General features: G+C 36.2%; 1 protein-coding gene across 1 annotated transcript in view; it reads left to right on the top strand.

Annotated features, from left to right (window-relative positions):
* Positions 1 to 18,229, top strand: part of FUT8 (fucosyltransferase 8 (alpha (1,6) fucosyltransferase)) — a 266,134-nt gene that overhangs the window by 233,237 nt on the left and 14,668 nt on the right. Inside the window, exon 8 of the mRNA XM_006873057.1 lies at positions 13,235 to 13,385. Coding sequence (XP_006873119.1) covers positions 13,235 to 13,385 — 151 coding nt within the window. The remainder of the gene's footprint in view (positions 1 to 13,234; positions 13,386 to 18,229) is intronic.

Below are 18,229 nucleotides of genomic sequence, written 5' to 3'. Positions count from 1 at the left end.
ATTTTTATAGTTCTAAGTTTTACATGTAGGTCTTTAATCCACAGTGAGTTTGTTTTTTGTATATGGTATGAGATATGGGTCTTGTTTCATTCTCCAGTTTTGCCAGCACCATTTGTTGAAGTGACTATCACTTCCCCATTTAATATGTTTTCACACTTTGTCAAAGATCAGCTAATTATATGTGAATAGATTTACTTAGAGTTTTCAGTTATGTTCCATTGATCTTTTGTTGTACCAGTACTAGGCTGCTTTGACCACTGTGGCTGTGTAGTAGATTTTGAGATCAGGGCATGAGAGGCCTCCAATTTTGCTGTTCTTCTTAAACAATGCTTTGCTATCCAAGATCTCCTTCCTTTCCATATAAAGGTTTGTTGTTGTTGTTATGTGCTGTGGAGTAGGTTCCAACTCATAGAGACCTTGTACAGGGATTCCGAGGCTGTAAATCTTTATGGGAGCAGAAAGCCTCATCTTTCTCCCATGGAACAGCTGATAGATTTGAATTGCTGATCCTGAGGTCCACAGCCAGATTCGTAACCACTAGGCTCAGTTTTTCCAGCTCTTTAAAGAATGACGTTGGAATCTGGTTTGGGATTATACTATATCTATAGACTTCTTTGGGTAGTAGTGACATTTTCAGTGTTAAATCTTCCTATCCATAGGCATTGTATATTCTTCAGTTTTGTAGTCACTTTTGGTTTCTTGTAGTAGTGTTTTGTAGTTTTCTTTGTATAGGTCTTTTATTTCTCTGATTAGGTTTATTCCTAAATGTAACATCTTTGTGGTTGCTATTGCAAATGGCATTGTTTTCCAAATCTCCCTTTTCAGAGCAGTCTTTATTTGTGTAGAGGAATCCAGTTGATTTTTGTATATTGATCTTGTACCCTGCCACTTTGCTGAATCTTTCAATGAGTCCCAATATTACCTTGCAGAGTCTTTGGGATTGTCTATGTATAGGATCACATTATCTGCAAATAAGAGAGGTTTAATTATTCTTTCTGGCCATATTTCTTCCAAGATACATTTATTTGTTCTTCTGATAGTCCATTTGTTGTTGTTGTTGTTAAGTGCCATTGAGTTGGTTCTGACTCATAGCAACGCTGTATAGGGTTTTCAAGGAGTGATGTTGAGTTTGAGCTACTCACCTTTAGGTTAACAGTCCAGTGCACCAGACTAGTACTTCTCTGACAGTCCATAGTACCTTCAATATTATTCTTTTCCAGCACCATAATTCAAAAGCATCCATTCTTGTCCAGTGATCCTTTTTCATTGTCCAAGCTTTCAATGCATATGAGGTGATTGGAAATACCCTAACTTGGGTCTGGCATGCCTTAATCCTCAGAGTGATACCTCTGCTCTTAAACACTTTAAAGAGGTTTTGCAGCACATTTGCCTAATGCAATATGTTATTTAATTTGTTGACTGCTACTTCCATGTAGCTGTAGTTGGCCTTTACTTACAAACAGTATGTATGTGAAAGTAGAGGGTAGTGGAGGAGAAAATTGTAACCTTAGCTCTGCTCAGATAACATCTTCTCAAGAAATTATCCCAGAACCTTAGACTGGGTTAAGTGTCCCACGTATGTACTCCTAAAAAGCTTTGTGTATTCCTTGTCATAGTGTTCAATACTTAGAGATTGTTCACCAACCTCCTTCATTTTAAAATATCACACTGAATTTGATGCTTATTAAAAAAAAAAAGATATCCATTTTATCTAATATTTCACTTGTTCTTGAATAAATCACAAACATCTTTCCTTTTTTGCTTAAGAAGCAAAATATTTTATGTTCATTAGAAAATATGGAAATTGGAAAATAACCAAGTAAGCCAAAAATGCTGTACAAAGTCCCATGGTGGTGGTGTTGTTATGTGCCGTGGAGTCGGTTCCGACTCATAGCAACCCTGTACAGGGATTCCGAGGCTGTAAATCTTTAGGGGAGCAGAAAGCCTTATCTTTCTCCCGCAGAATAGCTGGTAGTTTCGAACTGCTGATCCTGAGGTTTGCAACCTGACTCGTAACCACTACGCTACCAGAGCTCCTAAAGTCCCATTACTCCTTGGCAATTCTGTTCAATTACGAACATGTACATTCCAGTTGCTTTGAATCACATTTTTAATAGTTGAACTATCTGTCTGTTGCATCACTGGTATGAATCCCACTTGGTTATACTGTATTATTTTTGATAATGTTGTTGAATTTTATTGGCTAAGATTTTGTTGAAAAAAATATAATCATGTTGTTGAGGGCTGTTGTTCTATAATTTTCCTTTTTAATGGTGTCTTTGCCTGTGTTTTGTATGAGGGTTATGCTCGCTTCATAAAATGTATTTAGGGATTGTCCATTCTTTTCTATATTCTAGAATAGTTTGAGCAGAATCAATGTGAGCTCTTCTCTGAATGCTTGGTAGAATTCACCAAACACCATCTGGGCCCTGACCCTTTTTTGTTGGGAGTTTTTTAATGACCTGATCAGTTTCTTCTTTTGTTATGGGTTTGTTCAGGTTTTATACTTCATTCTATATTAGTGTAAGTAGTCTGTGTTTTTCTAAAACTTTGTCCATTTCTTCTAGATTTTCAAATTAGTTTGAATACAGTTCTTCATAGTATTCTGTTATCCTTTGTTATTTCCATTGTTTCTAGTTTTATTTCACCCATATTGTTTCTCATGTGTGTTGTTTGTGTCTTTTTCCTATCGTTTGTTAGGTTTGCCAATGGTTTCTGTATTTTATTATTCTTTTCAAAGAACCAACTTCTTGTTGATTCTTTCTGTTGTTTCTTTGTTTTCTATTTCATTTATTTCTGCTCTAATCTTTATTATTTATTTTCTTCTGGTTGCTGGAGGCTTACTTTTCTGCTCTTTTTCTAATTGTTGGAAATGTTGTGGTAATGTGTTGATTTTGATTCTTCCTTCTTTTTGAATTTGTGCATTTATTGATGTAATTTTCCTTCTTAAACACTGCTTTTGCTGTATCCCAAAAGTTTTGGTTATGTTGTGTTCTCATTCTTATTTGATTCAAATATATATATTTTTTAATTTAAGTAGCTTTTAAGCAGGTAGTTGTACAATTTCCAGATTCTTTTTTTCTGGATCTTCCTATTGTTGATTTTTAATTTTACAGTCATATGATCTGAAAAGATGCTTAGTAGTATTTTGATTTTTCTAAATTTACTGAGGTTTGCTTTATGACCTAATATATGGTCTGTTTTATGGAATGTTTCATGTGCACTGCAAAAGAATGTGTATTGTGCTATTGCTAGTTTGAGTGTTCTGTATAAGTCTATGAAGTCAAGTTGGTTGATTGTGTTGTTTAGTTCTCCGGTGTCTTTGTTTAGTTTCTTTCTGGTTCTGTCCTTTTTCGAAGTGGTGTATTAAAGTCTCCAGCTATTACTGTTGAGCTATCTCTTTCTTCAATTCTATTTGAGCTTGATTTATGGAGGTCACATGAAAGAATTTTACAAGACCAATGACATATTCATTACAAATGCCTTTTTTAGACAACATAAAAGGCAACTATATGCACAAACCTGGAGTCCTTGAATTAGTGCTGTGGGTTAATGTGCTGGACTGCAAAGTCAGTTTGAACTACAAGGTCAGTGTTTCAAGCTTATCAGTTGTTCCTTGGAAGCCCTATACAGGGTCACTATGTGTCGGAATCAACTAAACATCACTTAATAACACCATACATGGACATAACCAGATGGAATACACAGGAATCAAATCGACTACATATGTGGAAAGAGACTGTGGAAAAGCTGAATATCATCAGCCAAAACAAGTCCTGGGGCAGACTATGCATATGCAAGTTCAGGCTGAAGCTAAAAATAACTAAAACAAGTCCACAATAACCCAAATGGGATGACCTTGAGTATATCTCATCTAATTAGAGGTCATCTTAAGAACAAATTTTTATGCATAAGACACAAATGATCAAAGACCTGGAAAGTTGTGGGATGACATCAAGAATGTCATCCATGAAGAAATTAAAAAGGTCATTAAAAGGACAGTAAAGAAAGAGAAGACAAAATACATATCAGAAGAAACTCTGAAACTTGTGCCTGAGTGTAGAGAAGCTACAGCAATTGGAAGAAATGAGAAAATAAAAGAGCTGAACAGAAAATTTCAAACAGTTACTCAAAAAGACAGAGTCAAGAATTATAATGAGATGTGCAAAAAGGGAGAACATGTTCAGCATTTCTCAAGCTAAAAAAACAGAAGAGCCATTTCAAACCTCAGGGTGCAATAGGCAACAGACCCACTTATCTGTTTTGCATAGAAGCACTGTCAGGTAGGACCAAACTATTGGTTACTGGACCATGATGAATAGCACTAGAATATTGTCAGATATAGTGCCAGAAGATGGAACCCTCAGGTTGAAAGGCATTCAAAATACGACTGGGGAAAAGCTACCTCCTCAAAGTAGAGCTGACAGTGGTGACGCTTATGGAGTATGGACTTAGGGAATTTTTTTTGCTAATGGGGCATACTCACATGAAGAGAAATAGTTGTAAACATCCATTAATACTCAGAACATGGAATGTACAAAGTATGAATCTAGAAAACTGGACGTTGTCAAAAATGAAATGCCCACAGCTGTTGAGTTGGTCCCAAGTCATAGTGATTGTATAGGACAGTTTCTGAGGCTGTAAATCTTTACGGAAGCAGACAGTCATATTTTTTCTCTGCAGCATGGCTGGTGTGTTTGAACCACTGACCTTTTGGTTAGCAGCTCCATGCTTAACCTACTGTGCCACCATGGCTCCTTGAAATATTTATAAGATAAAGGATAAAACCTGAATGATTCATCTCAACAGGCAAAGAAAAAGCATTTGGGAAAATCGACCATAATACAGTGTTGTTACGATGTGGTAAAGTTTCACTCATACATTACTGGTAGAAATGTTAAATGATAACATTTTATATTTGGGGTAGGGGTGGTAGTGTGACAGCTTTATAAAATATACCTCAATGAAGCTGTTCAAAAACCAACTGCACCATTAGATCAAACTTCCACTTTGATGTATTAGAACAGTGAAGACACCACTAATAAATCATTAGATAAATAATTTGGGGTTTTCTGCAAGACTTTTCCAAAAATAGGATTATGTGATTTTTAAAAAACTATTTATTATAATAAAGGGACATTTAAGAAAGACAACATGCACAAAACCAAGCACAATGCATCAGTACTGATTAAATTCTGAACTGAATGTCAGAGATTTTTGGAGTAGTTGGGTAAGTTTGAATTTAGATGATATGATGAAATTCCCATTAATTTTTTAATGCATGCTGATGGTATTGTTCAACGGGAGAATGTCTTTATCTTCTAAGATGTATGTGGAAGCATTTCAGGATAAAATACCATGATGTCTGCAACTTACTTTTCAATTGGTTCCGTAAAAAATAAATATGTATATATAAGGATAGCATTTAAAACCATAAATAAGCAAAACTAAATGGGTTCATTATATCTCTTTAGACTTTTATGTAAGTTTGACATTTTTAAAAATAAAAAGTAAAGAGAGAAAAATCAATTATTAAAAATAAACTGAAATGAAATGCATAAACATCGATATCCTAGCCACTAGTGAGCTGAAATGGACGGGTACTGACTATTTTGAATATGACAGTCACATGGTTTGCTTTACCATGTGAATGTCAAATTGAAGGAATGACAAATTGAAGAGGAATGGTGTCACATTCATCACCAAAAAGAACATTTCAAGATCTATCTTAAAATACAATGCTGTCTGTGATAGGATAATATCTGTATGTCTACAAGGAAGACCACTTAATATCACTATTATTCATATTTACACACCAACCACAAAATCCAGTGATAATGAAATTGAAGAATTCTACCAACTTCTCCAATCTGAAATTCATGCAATCAAAATGTATTGATAATTACTGGTGATTGAATGCAAAGATTAGAATAAAGAAGGATAAGATGGTGCAAAATATAGGCTTGGTGATAGAAATGATGCGGAAGATCACAAGAACAGATTTGATGCATTAGACACTAATGACCCAAAACCAGAAGAATTGCAGGTTGACATCAAGAACATCATACATAAAGAAAGCAAAAGGTCATTAAGAAGACAGGGAATAAAGAAAAGACCAAAATGGCTGTCAGAAGAGACTCTGAAGGCATTGGCCAAAACAAGGCTCTATAACTATGTCCTGCAAGGTCTGTGGTTCAAGCTCACCAGCTGTTCCTTGGAAACCCTATACAGGATCACTATGGGTTGGAATCGACTCAACGGCACTTAACAACAACAATAATATCTGTGTGCATTCCAAAGAGAGGTAACCTAATGAAATTAGGAAATCATTGAACAGTTTCATATTGCATGCAATATAATTTTGCTAACGATAATTCAGAAATTGTTGTAACAGTACTTGGACAGGAAACACCAGAAATTCAAGCCAGATTAAGAAGAGGACATGGAAGTAGAGATATCACTGCTGATACCAGATGTATCTTGGCTTAAAGCGGAGACTACCAGAAAGGTGGTTACTTGTATTTTGTTGACTATGTGGATCAAGGCAAACTATGGATACCATTGTGAAAAATGGATATTCCACAACACTTCATTGTAGTAAGTGTCAAAGAAACCTGTACATAAACCAAGAGGCAGTTGTTATAACAGAGCAAAGGGATACTTGTTGTTATGTGCCATGGAGTCAGTTCTGACTCAAAGCGACCCTGTACAGGGTTTCCGAGGGTGTAAATCTTTACAGGAGCAGAAAGCCTCATCTTTCTCCTGCGCAATAGCTGGTAGTTTCAAACTGCTGACCTTGCGGTTTGTAGCCCGATTCATAACCACTAAGCTACCAGAGCTCCTAAATGGTTTTAAATCAGGAAAGGTGTGTGCCCGGGTTGTATCCTTTCACCATACTTTTTATTCAGTCTGTATGCTAAGCAAATAATCTAAGAAGCTAGATATATAAACAAGATGTGGCATTAGAATTGGAGGAAGAGTTATGGACAGCCTACAATATGCAGATGATATAATTTTGCTTGTTGGAAGTGAAGAGACCTTAAGATACTTACTGATAAAGATGAAAGAGTATAACCTCAATGTAAAGAAAGCAAACATCCTCACAATGAGACCAATACATAACATTATGATAAATGGAGAAATGATTGAAGTTGTCCAAGACTCCTTTTGCTTGGGTCCACTATCAACACTCATGGAATCTTTGTTGTTAGAAGCCATGGAGTTAATACTGATAGCAACATTATTCACAACAGAACAAAACACTAGCTGGTCCTACGTCAATCTCACAATCATTGCTATACTTGACCCCATTGCCACTGCCACTGTGCCATTCCATCTTATTGAAGGTCTTCTTTTTCACTTAACTCCTCTTTACCAAGCATGATGGTGTTCTCCAAGGACTGGTCCCTTCTGATAATATGTCTGAAGTGTAAGGGACAATCCTTGTTTCTAAGGAGTGTTCTGGCTGTACTTCTTCCAACACAGATTTGTTTGTTCTTCTGGCAGTTCATGGTCCATTTAATATTCTCCTCCAACACCGTAACTCAAATGCATCAATTCTTATACCATCTTCCTTGTTCATAGTCCAACTTTCACATGCATATGAGGCTATTGAAAATACCATAGTTTGGGTCAGGCACACCTTAGTTCTCCAACTGACATCTTTGCTCTTGAACACTTAAAAGCAATCTTGTGCAGCAGATTTGCCTAATGCAAATTGTCATTTGATTTCTTGATTGCTGCTTCCATGAGCGTTGATGGTAGATCGAGCAAAATAAAGTCCTTGACAACTGCAATCTTTCCTCCATTTATCTTGATGTTATTTATTGGTCCAGCTGTGAGTATTTTTGTTTGCTTTACACTGAGGTACAAATCATACCAAAAGCTGTGGTCTTTGATCTTCATCAGTGTTTCAAGTGCTCTTGGCTCCCAGCAAGCAAGCTTTATCATCTGCATATCTCAAGTTGTTAACGAGTCTTCTACTAGTCCTGATACCATATACTTCTTCATTTAATCCAGCTTCTCGCATTATTTGCTAAGCATACAGTCTGAATAAGTATGGTAAAGAAATATAACCCTGGCACACATCTTTTCTGATTTTAAACCAGTCAGTGTCCCCTTCTTTTGTTCAAATGATTACCTCATGTTATGTACATGTTATGTACATTAAGTGTTCTCAAAAACCCACTAGCTGCCGTGTTGTCCATAGCTTGTCATGAACCACACAATTGAAAACCTTTGCATAGTCAATAAAGCACAGGAAAACATCTTTCTGGTATTCTCTGCTTTCAGCCAAGATCCATTTGACATCAGCAATGTTATCCCTCATTCCACATACTTATCTGAATCAGGCCTGAACCTCTGGGAGTTCCCTGTCAATATACTGCTGCAACCATTTTTGGATTGTCTTTAGCAAAATTTTACTTCCATGAGATTTTAATGATATTGTCCAATGATTTCTGCATATAATTGGTCCCCTCTCTAAAATGGGCACAAATATGGATCTCTTTCAATCGGTTGGCCATTCAGCTTCCAAATTTCTTGGTATTGGTGAATGAGTGCCTTCAGTGCTGCTTCAGTTTGTTGAAAAATTTCAATTTGTATTCCATTAAATCCAATGCCTTGTTTTCTGCCAATGCCTTCAGTATCATCAGTTCTTGATCATAAGCCCCCTTTTCTTTTTTTGAAAAGTGACTCTGTATATTCCTTCCATAGTTGTGGATGTTTTTTCCTCATAGAATCCTTCAGTATTTCAAGTTGAAGCTTGAATTATTTCTTCATTTACATTCATTACACCTTGAGAACTACTGAGCATGTTCTTCCTTTTTGGTTTTCTATCTTCAGATTTTTACACATTTCATTATAATATTTGACTTTATCTTCTCAACCTGCCCTTTGAAATTTTCTTTTCATCTTTTACATTTGATTTTACTTCTCTACACTGGAGAGCAACTTTCAGAATCTCTTCTGACATTCATTTTGTTTTTTTTCCTTCTGTCTTGTCTTCTTAATGACCTATTGCTTTCTTCCTGTATGATGCTCTTGATGTCATCCCACAATTTTCCTTTGAGCATTAGTGTCTTATTCATCAATCTGTGGGATATAATGGGTTATATATTCACATGGGATGTGTTCAAGGTCCTATGTTTGCTCTTGTTAACATGTTTTAATTTTCTTAAACTTCAGTCTGAACCTGCATATCAGCAATATGCATATGACCACAGTCTACCTGTGGTCTTGTTTGGGCTTATGATATGGGGCTTTTCTATTGTCTTTTCCACAGATGCAGTCAAATTGATTTCTGTGTATTCCATCTGCTAAGGTATATAGTAGTCTTTTTTGTTTAAAAAACCGTATTTGCAATGAGTAAGTCATTGGTCATGAAAAATTCTATCATGTAATCTCCAGCATCATTTCTATCATTAAGGCCATATTTTCCAGCTACTAATCCTTATTCTTTGTTTCCAACTTTTGTATTCCAATCACTAGTTAATATCAATACATCTTGATTGCATGTTTGGTCAATTTCAGATTGAAGAACTTCATAAAATTCTTTAATTTCATCATCACTGGCTTTAGTTGTTGGTGCCTAAGCTTGAATAATAGTGGTATTAACTGGTCATTCTTTTACGTGTATGCATATTATCCTTTTACAGACTGCATTGTACTTCCAGATAGATTTTGAAGTTTTCTTTTTACTGATGAATGCAATGCCATTCCTCTTCAATTTGTCTTTCCCAGCGTAATAAACCATGTGATTGTCAGATTTAAAAGGATGAATACCAGTCCATTTCAGCTCACTAATACCTAGGACATCAATGTTTATGCATTCCATTTCATTTTTGATAGCTTTCAATTTTCCTAGATTCATGTTTCCTCATTTCTTGTTCTGATTATTAATAGATTTTTGTAACTGTTTCTCCTCATTTTGAGTTGTGCCTCATTAGCAAATGAAGGTCCTGAAAGTTTGATGCCATTCTTACCATCACAATTAACTCTACTTTGAGGAGGCAGATCTTCACAAGTCATATTTCAAGTGCTTTCCAACCTGAGGGGTTCATTTTCTGGCAATGTACCTGACAGTGTTCTGATACTCTTCATCATGTTTCCATATTTAATATTCTGGTGCTGACAGGGTTCCACTACTCTTCATAAGTTTTTCAATGATTAAGTATTTGGAAGTAATTGTCTCTCTTTCTCTTTAATCTGTCTTAGTATGGAAACTCAGCTGAAACCTATCCACCATGGTTGACCCTGCTGGTATTTAAAATACCAGTAGCATAGCTTCCAGAATCATAGCAAAACACATGTTACTACATATGACAAACTGACAGATGAATGGAGGCTCATGGAAGCAGCAGCCACAAAATCAAAGGATGCATTGCAATAGGAGACTCTATTGCACGAGATTTCTTTAAAGTTTTCTCAAGAGTAAACATAACAGTTTGAGGACTGAAATGTGCCTGACTCAAACCGTGTTTTTAGTAGCCACATATGCATGTGAAAGTTGGACAGTGAAGAAGTAAGGCCACAGAAGGGTTGATTCATTCGAATTATGGAGAAGAAAATTAAAAGTACCATGGGCTGCCATAACAACAAATAAATCTATGTTTGAAGAAGTGAAATCAGAGTGCTCCTTAGAAGCTAGAATGTCAAGACTTCATTTCTCATACTTAGAGCATATTAATCAGGAATAATCATACCTGGAGAAGAACATTATGCTTGGTAAAATGGATGGTCAGCACAAAAGGAGTTCCCAATGTGATGGCTTGACAGAGTGGCAGCAGCAATGAGTTCAAACATAACAATAATCATTAGGATGGTGCAGGACCGGGCTGTCTTTCTTTCTGTTGTGCATAGGGTTGCCATAAGTCAGAACGTACTCAAGGTCATCTAACAAATGCAACAGCGAAAATTGTTATGTTTCAGATAATCTTCTAAGTAATGGAATAATATAGTAAGCAAAGCAAATGAAATTCCTCCCTTTAGAGTTACATTTTAGTTAGAGATTATAAAGGTGTAGAATGGATACAAATAATAAATAAGTACTAAATATATATTGGAGTTCTGGTGTGTTATGTAGGATAAGCACTAGACAGCAAGTTTGGTTTGAATCACAAGTCCAACAGTTCAGACTCACCATCTGCTCCTCAGAAACCCTGTACAGTGTCATTATGAGTTGGTACCAACTCGACAGCACTTAACAACAACAACAAATAATGTCAAATGATACTAAGAGTTATGGCAAAAAATTTGATCAGAGAATTAAAGGCATTAAGAAATCAAATCAAGTGGATATCTAGGGGGAAAGTGTTTAATAATTATGGCTAATAATTTATTAGGCATTTGGTATGTGTCATATATTAAGCATTTTACATAGCTTAATATATGTGTCATAGGATTATATAGCATAGGTATAGATATATATCTGATGAAATATGACACATACCCTTTTGTGTAACTTCCTTCCTAACATATGCAACTTAAATCTAAAGCTCTGCTTCATGAACTGAGAATATTTGATTTATACTGTTGTAGTTGCCGTACAGTCAGCTCTGACTCACGGCGACCTTGTTTGTAACAGAATGGTGGTCCCGCACCATTGTCATGATAGTTGATGTGTTTGAGTTCATTGCTGTGGTTATTGTGTCAGTCTGTTCAACAAGGGTTTCCCTTTTATTCTCTGACCCTCTCCTTTACCAAACATGAATGATATCCTTTTCTAGAGATTGATCTTCCTAATTTGTGTCCAAAGTAAGTGAGCTTGTGTCTTGCCATCCTCCTTACTAAGAAATATTCTGGTTATGTTTCTTCTAAGACTGATTCCTTTGTTCTTCTGATCACGTACTGCCATCAAGCCTGTTCTGACCTATCGCAATCCTATAGAGCAGAGTTCCCTAGGGTTTCCAAGCCTAAATCTTGGAAGTAGGCAGCATCCTTTTTCTCCCAAGGAGTGAGTGGTGGGTTTGAAATGCTGACCTTGCAGTTAGCAGCACAACATGTAAAGCCCACTGTGCCACCAAGACTCCTGTGTTCTCCTGACACTTCTTGGTATATGCAATATTCTTTGTCAGCACACACTTCTAGTATGTCAGTTATTCTTGTGTCCTCCTTTTTCATTGTGCAGCTTTCTTGTGCAGATTAAGTAAAGAAAAGACCATGGCTTGGGTCAGGCACAACTTACTCATCAAAATGACATCGATGTTTTTAAAACTTTAAAGAGGTCTTCATAGCAGATTTGTCCAGCACAATATGTTGTTTGATTTCTTAATTGTTACTTGCACAGACATTAATATTTGATCCAAATAGAATGAAAGTACTGACAGCATCTGTTGTTGTTGTTAAGTGCCATTGAGTCAGTTCCAACTCATAGCAACCTTGTATAGGGTGTCCAAGAAGTGGCTGATGGGTTTGAACCACCAACCTTGCAGTTAGCAGCCCAAATCTTGTCCTACCACGCCACACCACAATTCTGACAACTTATATGTTGTTGTTGTTGTTAAGTGCCATCGAGCTGGTTTGACTCATAGAGATCCCTGTATAGAATTTCTGAGTAGTGGCTGGTGAGTTTGAACCATAGACTTTGTGGTTCAAACCGACCTTATGGTTGAGTGCTTATCCTACAGCACCACACAAGGACTCCAACAACTTCTATAGTAGAGACTAGCAAAATGTTATTTGATGGATCTCTACAAATAATTCACTGTCATAAATGTCATAGATTGGCTTTCCATTAGTGTTATTAGTTGGGAATAGATGGTGATTTAAGAACAGATTTTAATTGATTCTCATAAATTTTCAAAATAGTCATTTCTTGTCTTCTTTGTATTATTACTATATCATATCAATAAATAGGGCATTTATAATAAAGTCTAACTTAAGTTGAATTATCACAAATTCTTAATTTAAAATGTGGATGAAGTTTTACCAGGTATTTATATTCTAAAGGAAAAATTTAATGATCAATTAAGAAAACAGCCTGCTAAAACCTCAAAGAGGTCACTCATTACAAAATAAGAATCTTCTTCCTTTAAATTTTTGTGAATTAAGAAAATACATTTTCATTTGTGTGTGTGTGTTATGTGATTCAAAGATGCCGAACTGACTGCTCTATTGACTGTTGGCATTAAAGTTATCCTTACTGTTGGAAAGAGGAGCTTTGGGTTAATGAACAGGTCTGCTTCCTAGTAGCATATTGTGACTTTAGTGACCCTGTATAAATTTCTTTTTTCAGGTACCCCAATTATGAATTTATTAGTGATAACTCTATTTCTTGGTCTGCGGGGCTGCACAATCGATACACAGAAAATTCACTTCGGGGTGTGATCCTGGATATACACTTTCTTTCCCAGGCAGACTTCCTAGTGTGTACTTTTTCATCCCAGGTAAGTGGCAATAGGACATTTTCTAATGGCCAATATATTTAGGTCCTATTGGGTCAGGAAAATAGTAGGGAGTTTGTGTGTTTCTTTTATTTTAACCTTTCACTTACCTTTTTTTAAATGCTAGTTATCTTGACTCAGGTGCAGTTTTCCTGATGGCTAGTAATGATCTTGTCTGTGAAAGAATGGAAAGATTCTGTAGAATAGCTATTTCTGTGCACTGAATTTTAGTTGTTTATAAGCAGTGGTTCAATACCTCTCTACTAAAGCCAGTTATTAGAGGTGTTTAAAGTACTTGACTTGTTTACAGCATTTAATAGGAACAAGTAATTAATCTCACTTAATACTGTCTGATTCTGCACATACTCATACAACCACATAACCAGAATCTGTACATTTCTACACATTGGTGCACTGATACTGGAAGTTTAAACGTACAACATTTTGCCTCACTTGATTGCTTTATATAAAATAAGAAAAATAGTAAATGTAATTCTTTTCTAAGTATTAATACATTTCTCCGAAGCAGGAAACTATATATTAAATCTACACAACACCCGCAGTTATTCTTTGAATTTAATTGTTGCAGATAAATTATATGTATGGGCTTAGTGTGTGTGTGTTTTATGACTATTCCAATCAACCTTATATGCCCAGTGGAATAATCAGTATAATAATATTTATTGCAGATTTTATTCTGCTCTCTCATTTTTGCACATATTTTTGTTAGTTCATTCAACAAGCTATTAAATGATGATTTTATTCTCAGCATTATATTAGGTATAGAGCATAGTTCAAAGGAGAATGAAGATTCCTGGTCCAAAATCTAATAAGAAAAATACACATGAAATAACTAGAGGATATTGTTGTTGAATTTTCAGATTCTTTTATCTGCTTCTTCTCAAAACCTGGGCACACTTTTATCTTAGATCAGTTCGGCACTGTAGGATAAAGCATTGGACTACAAGGTCAGCTTGAATTGCAACGTCAGCAGCTCACACCCACCAGCCGCTCCTAGTATGGTCCTATAGATTAATGTGCTGGATTAGAAATTGGTTTGAACTGTATGGTCAGTGGTTCAAGCTCACCAGATGCTCCTCGGAAACCCTATACAGGGCTGCTGTGGGTCAGAACCAACTTGATGGCACTTAACAACAACAATTCTTTGTTATGTGGAGTCAACTGTAGAATGCTTAGTATACCTGACCTCTACCCATCTAAAAATAACAGCTAGTCATAAAACTCTATAAAATGAATTAAGTATGTATATGGTTGCGCATTTCCATTTCCATGTAGGTAAGTTCAAAGACTTAACATGAATGTACTCAGTTCTTTACTTGCCCTTTTCTATTGTTGTTAGGTACCATCAAGTCAATTCTAAAGTACAGTGACCCTGTGTACAACAGAAGGAAACCCTGCCCAGTCCTGCATGATCCTCACGTTCATTGCCATGTTTGAGCCCATTGTTGCAGCCACTGTGTCAGTCCATCACCATAAAGGGGCTTCCTCTTTTTTGCTGACTCCACTTTACCAAACATGATATCCTGATGACATGACCAAAGTACATGAGACAAAGTCTTGCCATCTTGCTTGTAAGGAGCATTCTGGCTATGCGTCTTCCAAGATCGATTTGTTCATTCTTCTGGCAGCCCAACATTGTAATTCAAAGGCATGAGTTCTTTGATTTTCCTTATTCATTGTCCAGCTTTCTCATTGGAAGCAACCATGGTCAGGCTCACCTTAGTCCTCTCAAAGTGATATAATAGCTCTTTTAACTGTTTGAAGAGACCTATTGCAACAGATTGCACAATACAATATATAATTTAATTTCTTGACTTCTGCTTCCATGGACATTGTGATAAGTTAAGATATTGTGCCCACTTAGCTGGACCTGGATTATTAGTGGTTTGGCTGTGAAGATGCAGGATGAGCTCTAATATAATGCAGTCACTCCTGTGATGTGATTTGATGTGATAACTCCTGATCTGATCGAACTATTCTGTGTTGTAAATCCTCACTTCCATGTTAATAGGAGTCCTGGTGTGGTGCTGTAGGATAAGCATTGGACTTCTAATTGCAAGCTCTGTACTTGACAACAACAACAACAACATCCTCTTCTGAATCTGGCTTGAATTTCTAGCAGTTCTCTGACAATTTACTGCTGAAACCACTTTTGGATTATCTTCAAAATTTTACTGCATGTGATATTAATGATATTGTTCAGTAATAGCCACATTTTATTGGGTTACCTTGCTTTGGAATGGGTTGGCCAGGTCGCTGTCTTCCACATTTCTTGGCATCAATAAGTGGTCATTCCTAGTGTTCCCTTTAACACTATTGGTTCTTAATCATATGATTGATCATAAACCAATTCTTTTTGGTATAGTGACTATATATTTCTTCCATCTTCTATTGATGCATAATTCAATATTATGAACATTTGTTGTTGTTAAGTGCTGTTGAGTAGGTTCTGACTCATAGTGACCCTGTATAGCGTTCCTGAGGAGCAGCTAGTAAGCTTGAACCACCAAGTCAAGGCTTGTATTTTTCCTTCAGCTCTTTCAACTTGAGAAATTCCAAGCATGTTCTTCCTTTTTGGTTTTTAGCTCCAGGTCTTTGCACATTTCTTTGAAGTAATTTACTTTGCCTTACAGGCCGCCTTTTGCAATCTTCTGTTCAGTTCTTTCCATCATCTCTTTCATTCACTTTAGCTACTTTCAAGAACAAGTTTCAAAGTCTTCTCTTATATACATTCTGACCTTGTCTTTCTTCCCTGTCTTTTAAATTACCTTTTGCTTTCTTCATGTATGAAGTTCTTGATGTCATCCCACAAGTTCAGTCACTAGAATTCAATGTGTCAAACTTATTCTTCAGATGGTCTCTGAATTCAGGTGAGAAATACTCAAAGTGCTACCTTGGTTCTTAGTGATTTGTTTTAATTTTCTTCAGCTTCAACTTGAACTTACACATGAGCAATTAAATATTTATTCTGCCTAATAACAGACAACCAAGAAAGAAGGGCTTTACAGTCTACTTCTGAAAAAATTTGCCAGTAAAAACCTTCCTTCTTCTTGGCTTCCTTAATAATACCATTAGACTCAATCTGGAAAGAAAAGTTGGCCTTGTGTCTTTTCTTTCTGTTGTTAAATTATGAACAAGGGGAACAGAATCTACAAAAAAAAAACAAAAACCCATACATACCTCATCTTTCTCCCACAGAGCAGCTGATGGGTTCAGACTACTGACCTTGTGGTTTGTTGTCTGCTGCTTATGCTGTGAGGCAATTGAAAATGCCATGGCGTGAGTCAGTCACACCTTAGTCCTCAAACTGATACGTTTGCTTTTAAGCACTTTAAAGAGATCTTGTGGAGCACATTTGCCTAATGGCAGTACGCCATTGATTGCTTCTTCCATGAACATTGATTGTGGATCCAAACAAATTGAAATCTTTGACAAATTCAATGATTTATCCATTTATGTTATATATTGGTCCTGTTATGAGGATCTTTGTTTTCTTTGCATTGAGGTATAATCTATACTGAAGGCTGTTGAAGGCTTTTGATCTTCAGCAGTATTTTAAGTCCTCTTTGCTTTCAGCAAGCAGGGTCATGTCATCTGCATATCACAGTTTGTTAATAAGTCTTCCTCCAATCCTGATGCCATGTTCTTTTCAGCTTCTTTGATTATTTGCTCAGCATACAGATTGAGTAAATATGTTGAAAGGATACAACCCCGGCGCATACCATTCACTATCTCTTTTTCTGTTATAACAACTGCCTCCTGGTCTATGTACAAGTTCCTCATGAGCACAATTAAGTATTCTAGACCACCCATTCTTCACAGTGTTCGCAAAATCAATAAAGTACAAGTAAACATTTTTCTAGTTTTCTCTGCTTTCAGCCAAGATCTGTCAGAGATCAGCAATGATATCCTTTGGTCCACGTCTTCTTCTGAATCTAGCTTGAATTTCTGACAGCTCCTTGTCAGGGTAGTGCTACAATAGTTTTTGAGTTATCTTTAGCAGAACTTTATGTGCATATGATATTAATGATATTGTTAGATTATTTCTAAATTCTGTTGGGTCACTTTTCTTTGGAATGGGCACAGATATGGGTTTCTTTCAGTCAGTTGGTAACTGTCTTAAAAGTTTCCTGGCATAGATGAGTGAGTGCATCCAGTGCTGCATCAGTTTGTTGAAATACTTAAATTTGTATTTCATCAATTCCTGGAGCCTTGTTTTTCACCGATGCCTTCAGTGCTGCTTAGACTTATTCCGTCAGTGACATCAGTTCATTATCATATGACAACTCTTGAAATGATAGAACATCAGTATTTTTAGGAGCAGTGTCTCTGTTTATTCATTCCATCTTCTTTTGATGTTTTCAGTGTCTTTCAATATTTTGCCAGTAATATTGCAAGTGGAGGCTTGAATTTTTTCTTCAATTCTTTCTACTTGAGAAATGCTGATTGTGTTTTCCTCTTTTGGTTTTCTAACTTCAGGTCTTTGCACATTTAATTATATTATTTGACTTTCTTGTCTCAAGCTGCCATTTGAAACTTTCTGTATAGCTCTTTTATTTCCTCATTTCTTCCAATCACTTTAGTTTCTCCATACTCAAGAGCAAGTTTCAGAGTCTCTTCTGACATCCATTTTGGTCTTTTATTTATTTATTTATTTTCTGTCTTTTTAAGGACATTTTGATTTCTTCATATGTTGTTGTTGTTGTCAGGTGCCATCGAGTCAGAACCGACTTATAGCAACCCCATGTACAGCAGAACGAAACAATGTCCGATCCTGGGCCAACCTCACTACTGCTGCCACACTTGATGCCATCAGTGATGCCACC

Source organism: Chrysochloris asiatica, unplaced genomic scaffold (genome assembly GCF_000296735.1).
Source record: "Chrysochloris asiatica unplaced genomic scaffold, ChrAsi1.0 scaffold00221, whole genome shotgun sequence".
Classification (NCBI taxonomy): domain Eukaryota; kingdom Metazoa; phylum Chordata; class Mammalia; order Afrosoricida; family Chrysochloridae; genus Chrysochloris; species Chrysochloris asiatica.
The sequence above is the reverse complement of the archived record's forward strand: the minus strand, read 5'-3'. Positions and strand labels throughout refer to the sequence as shown.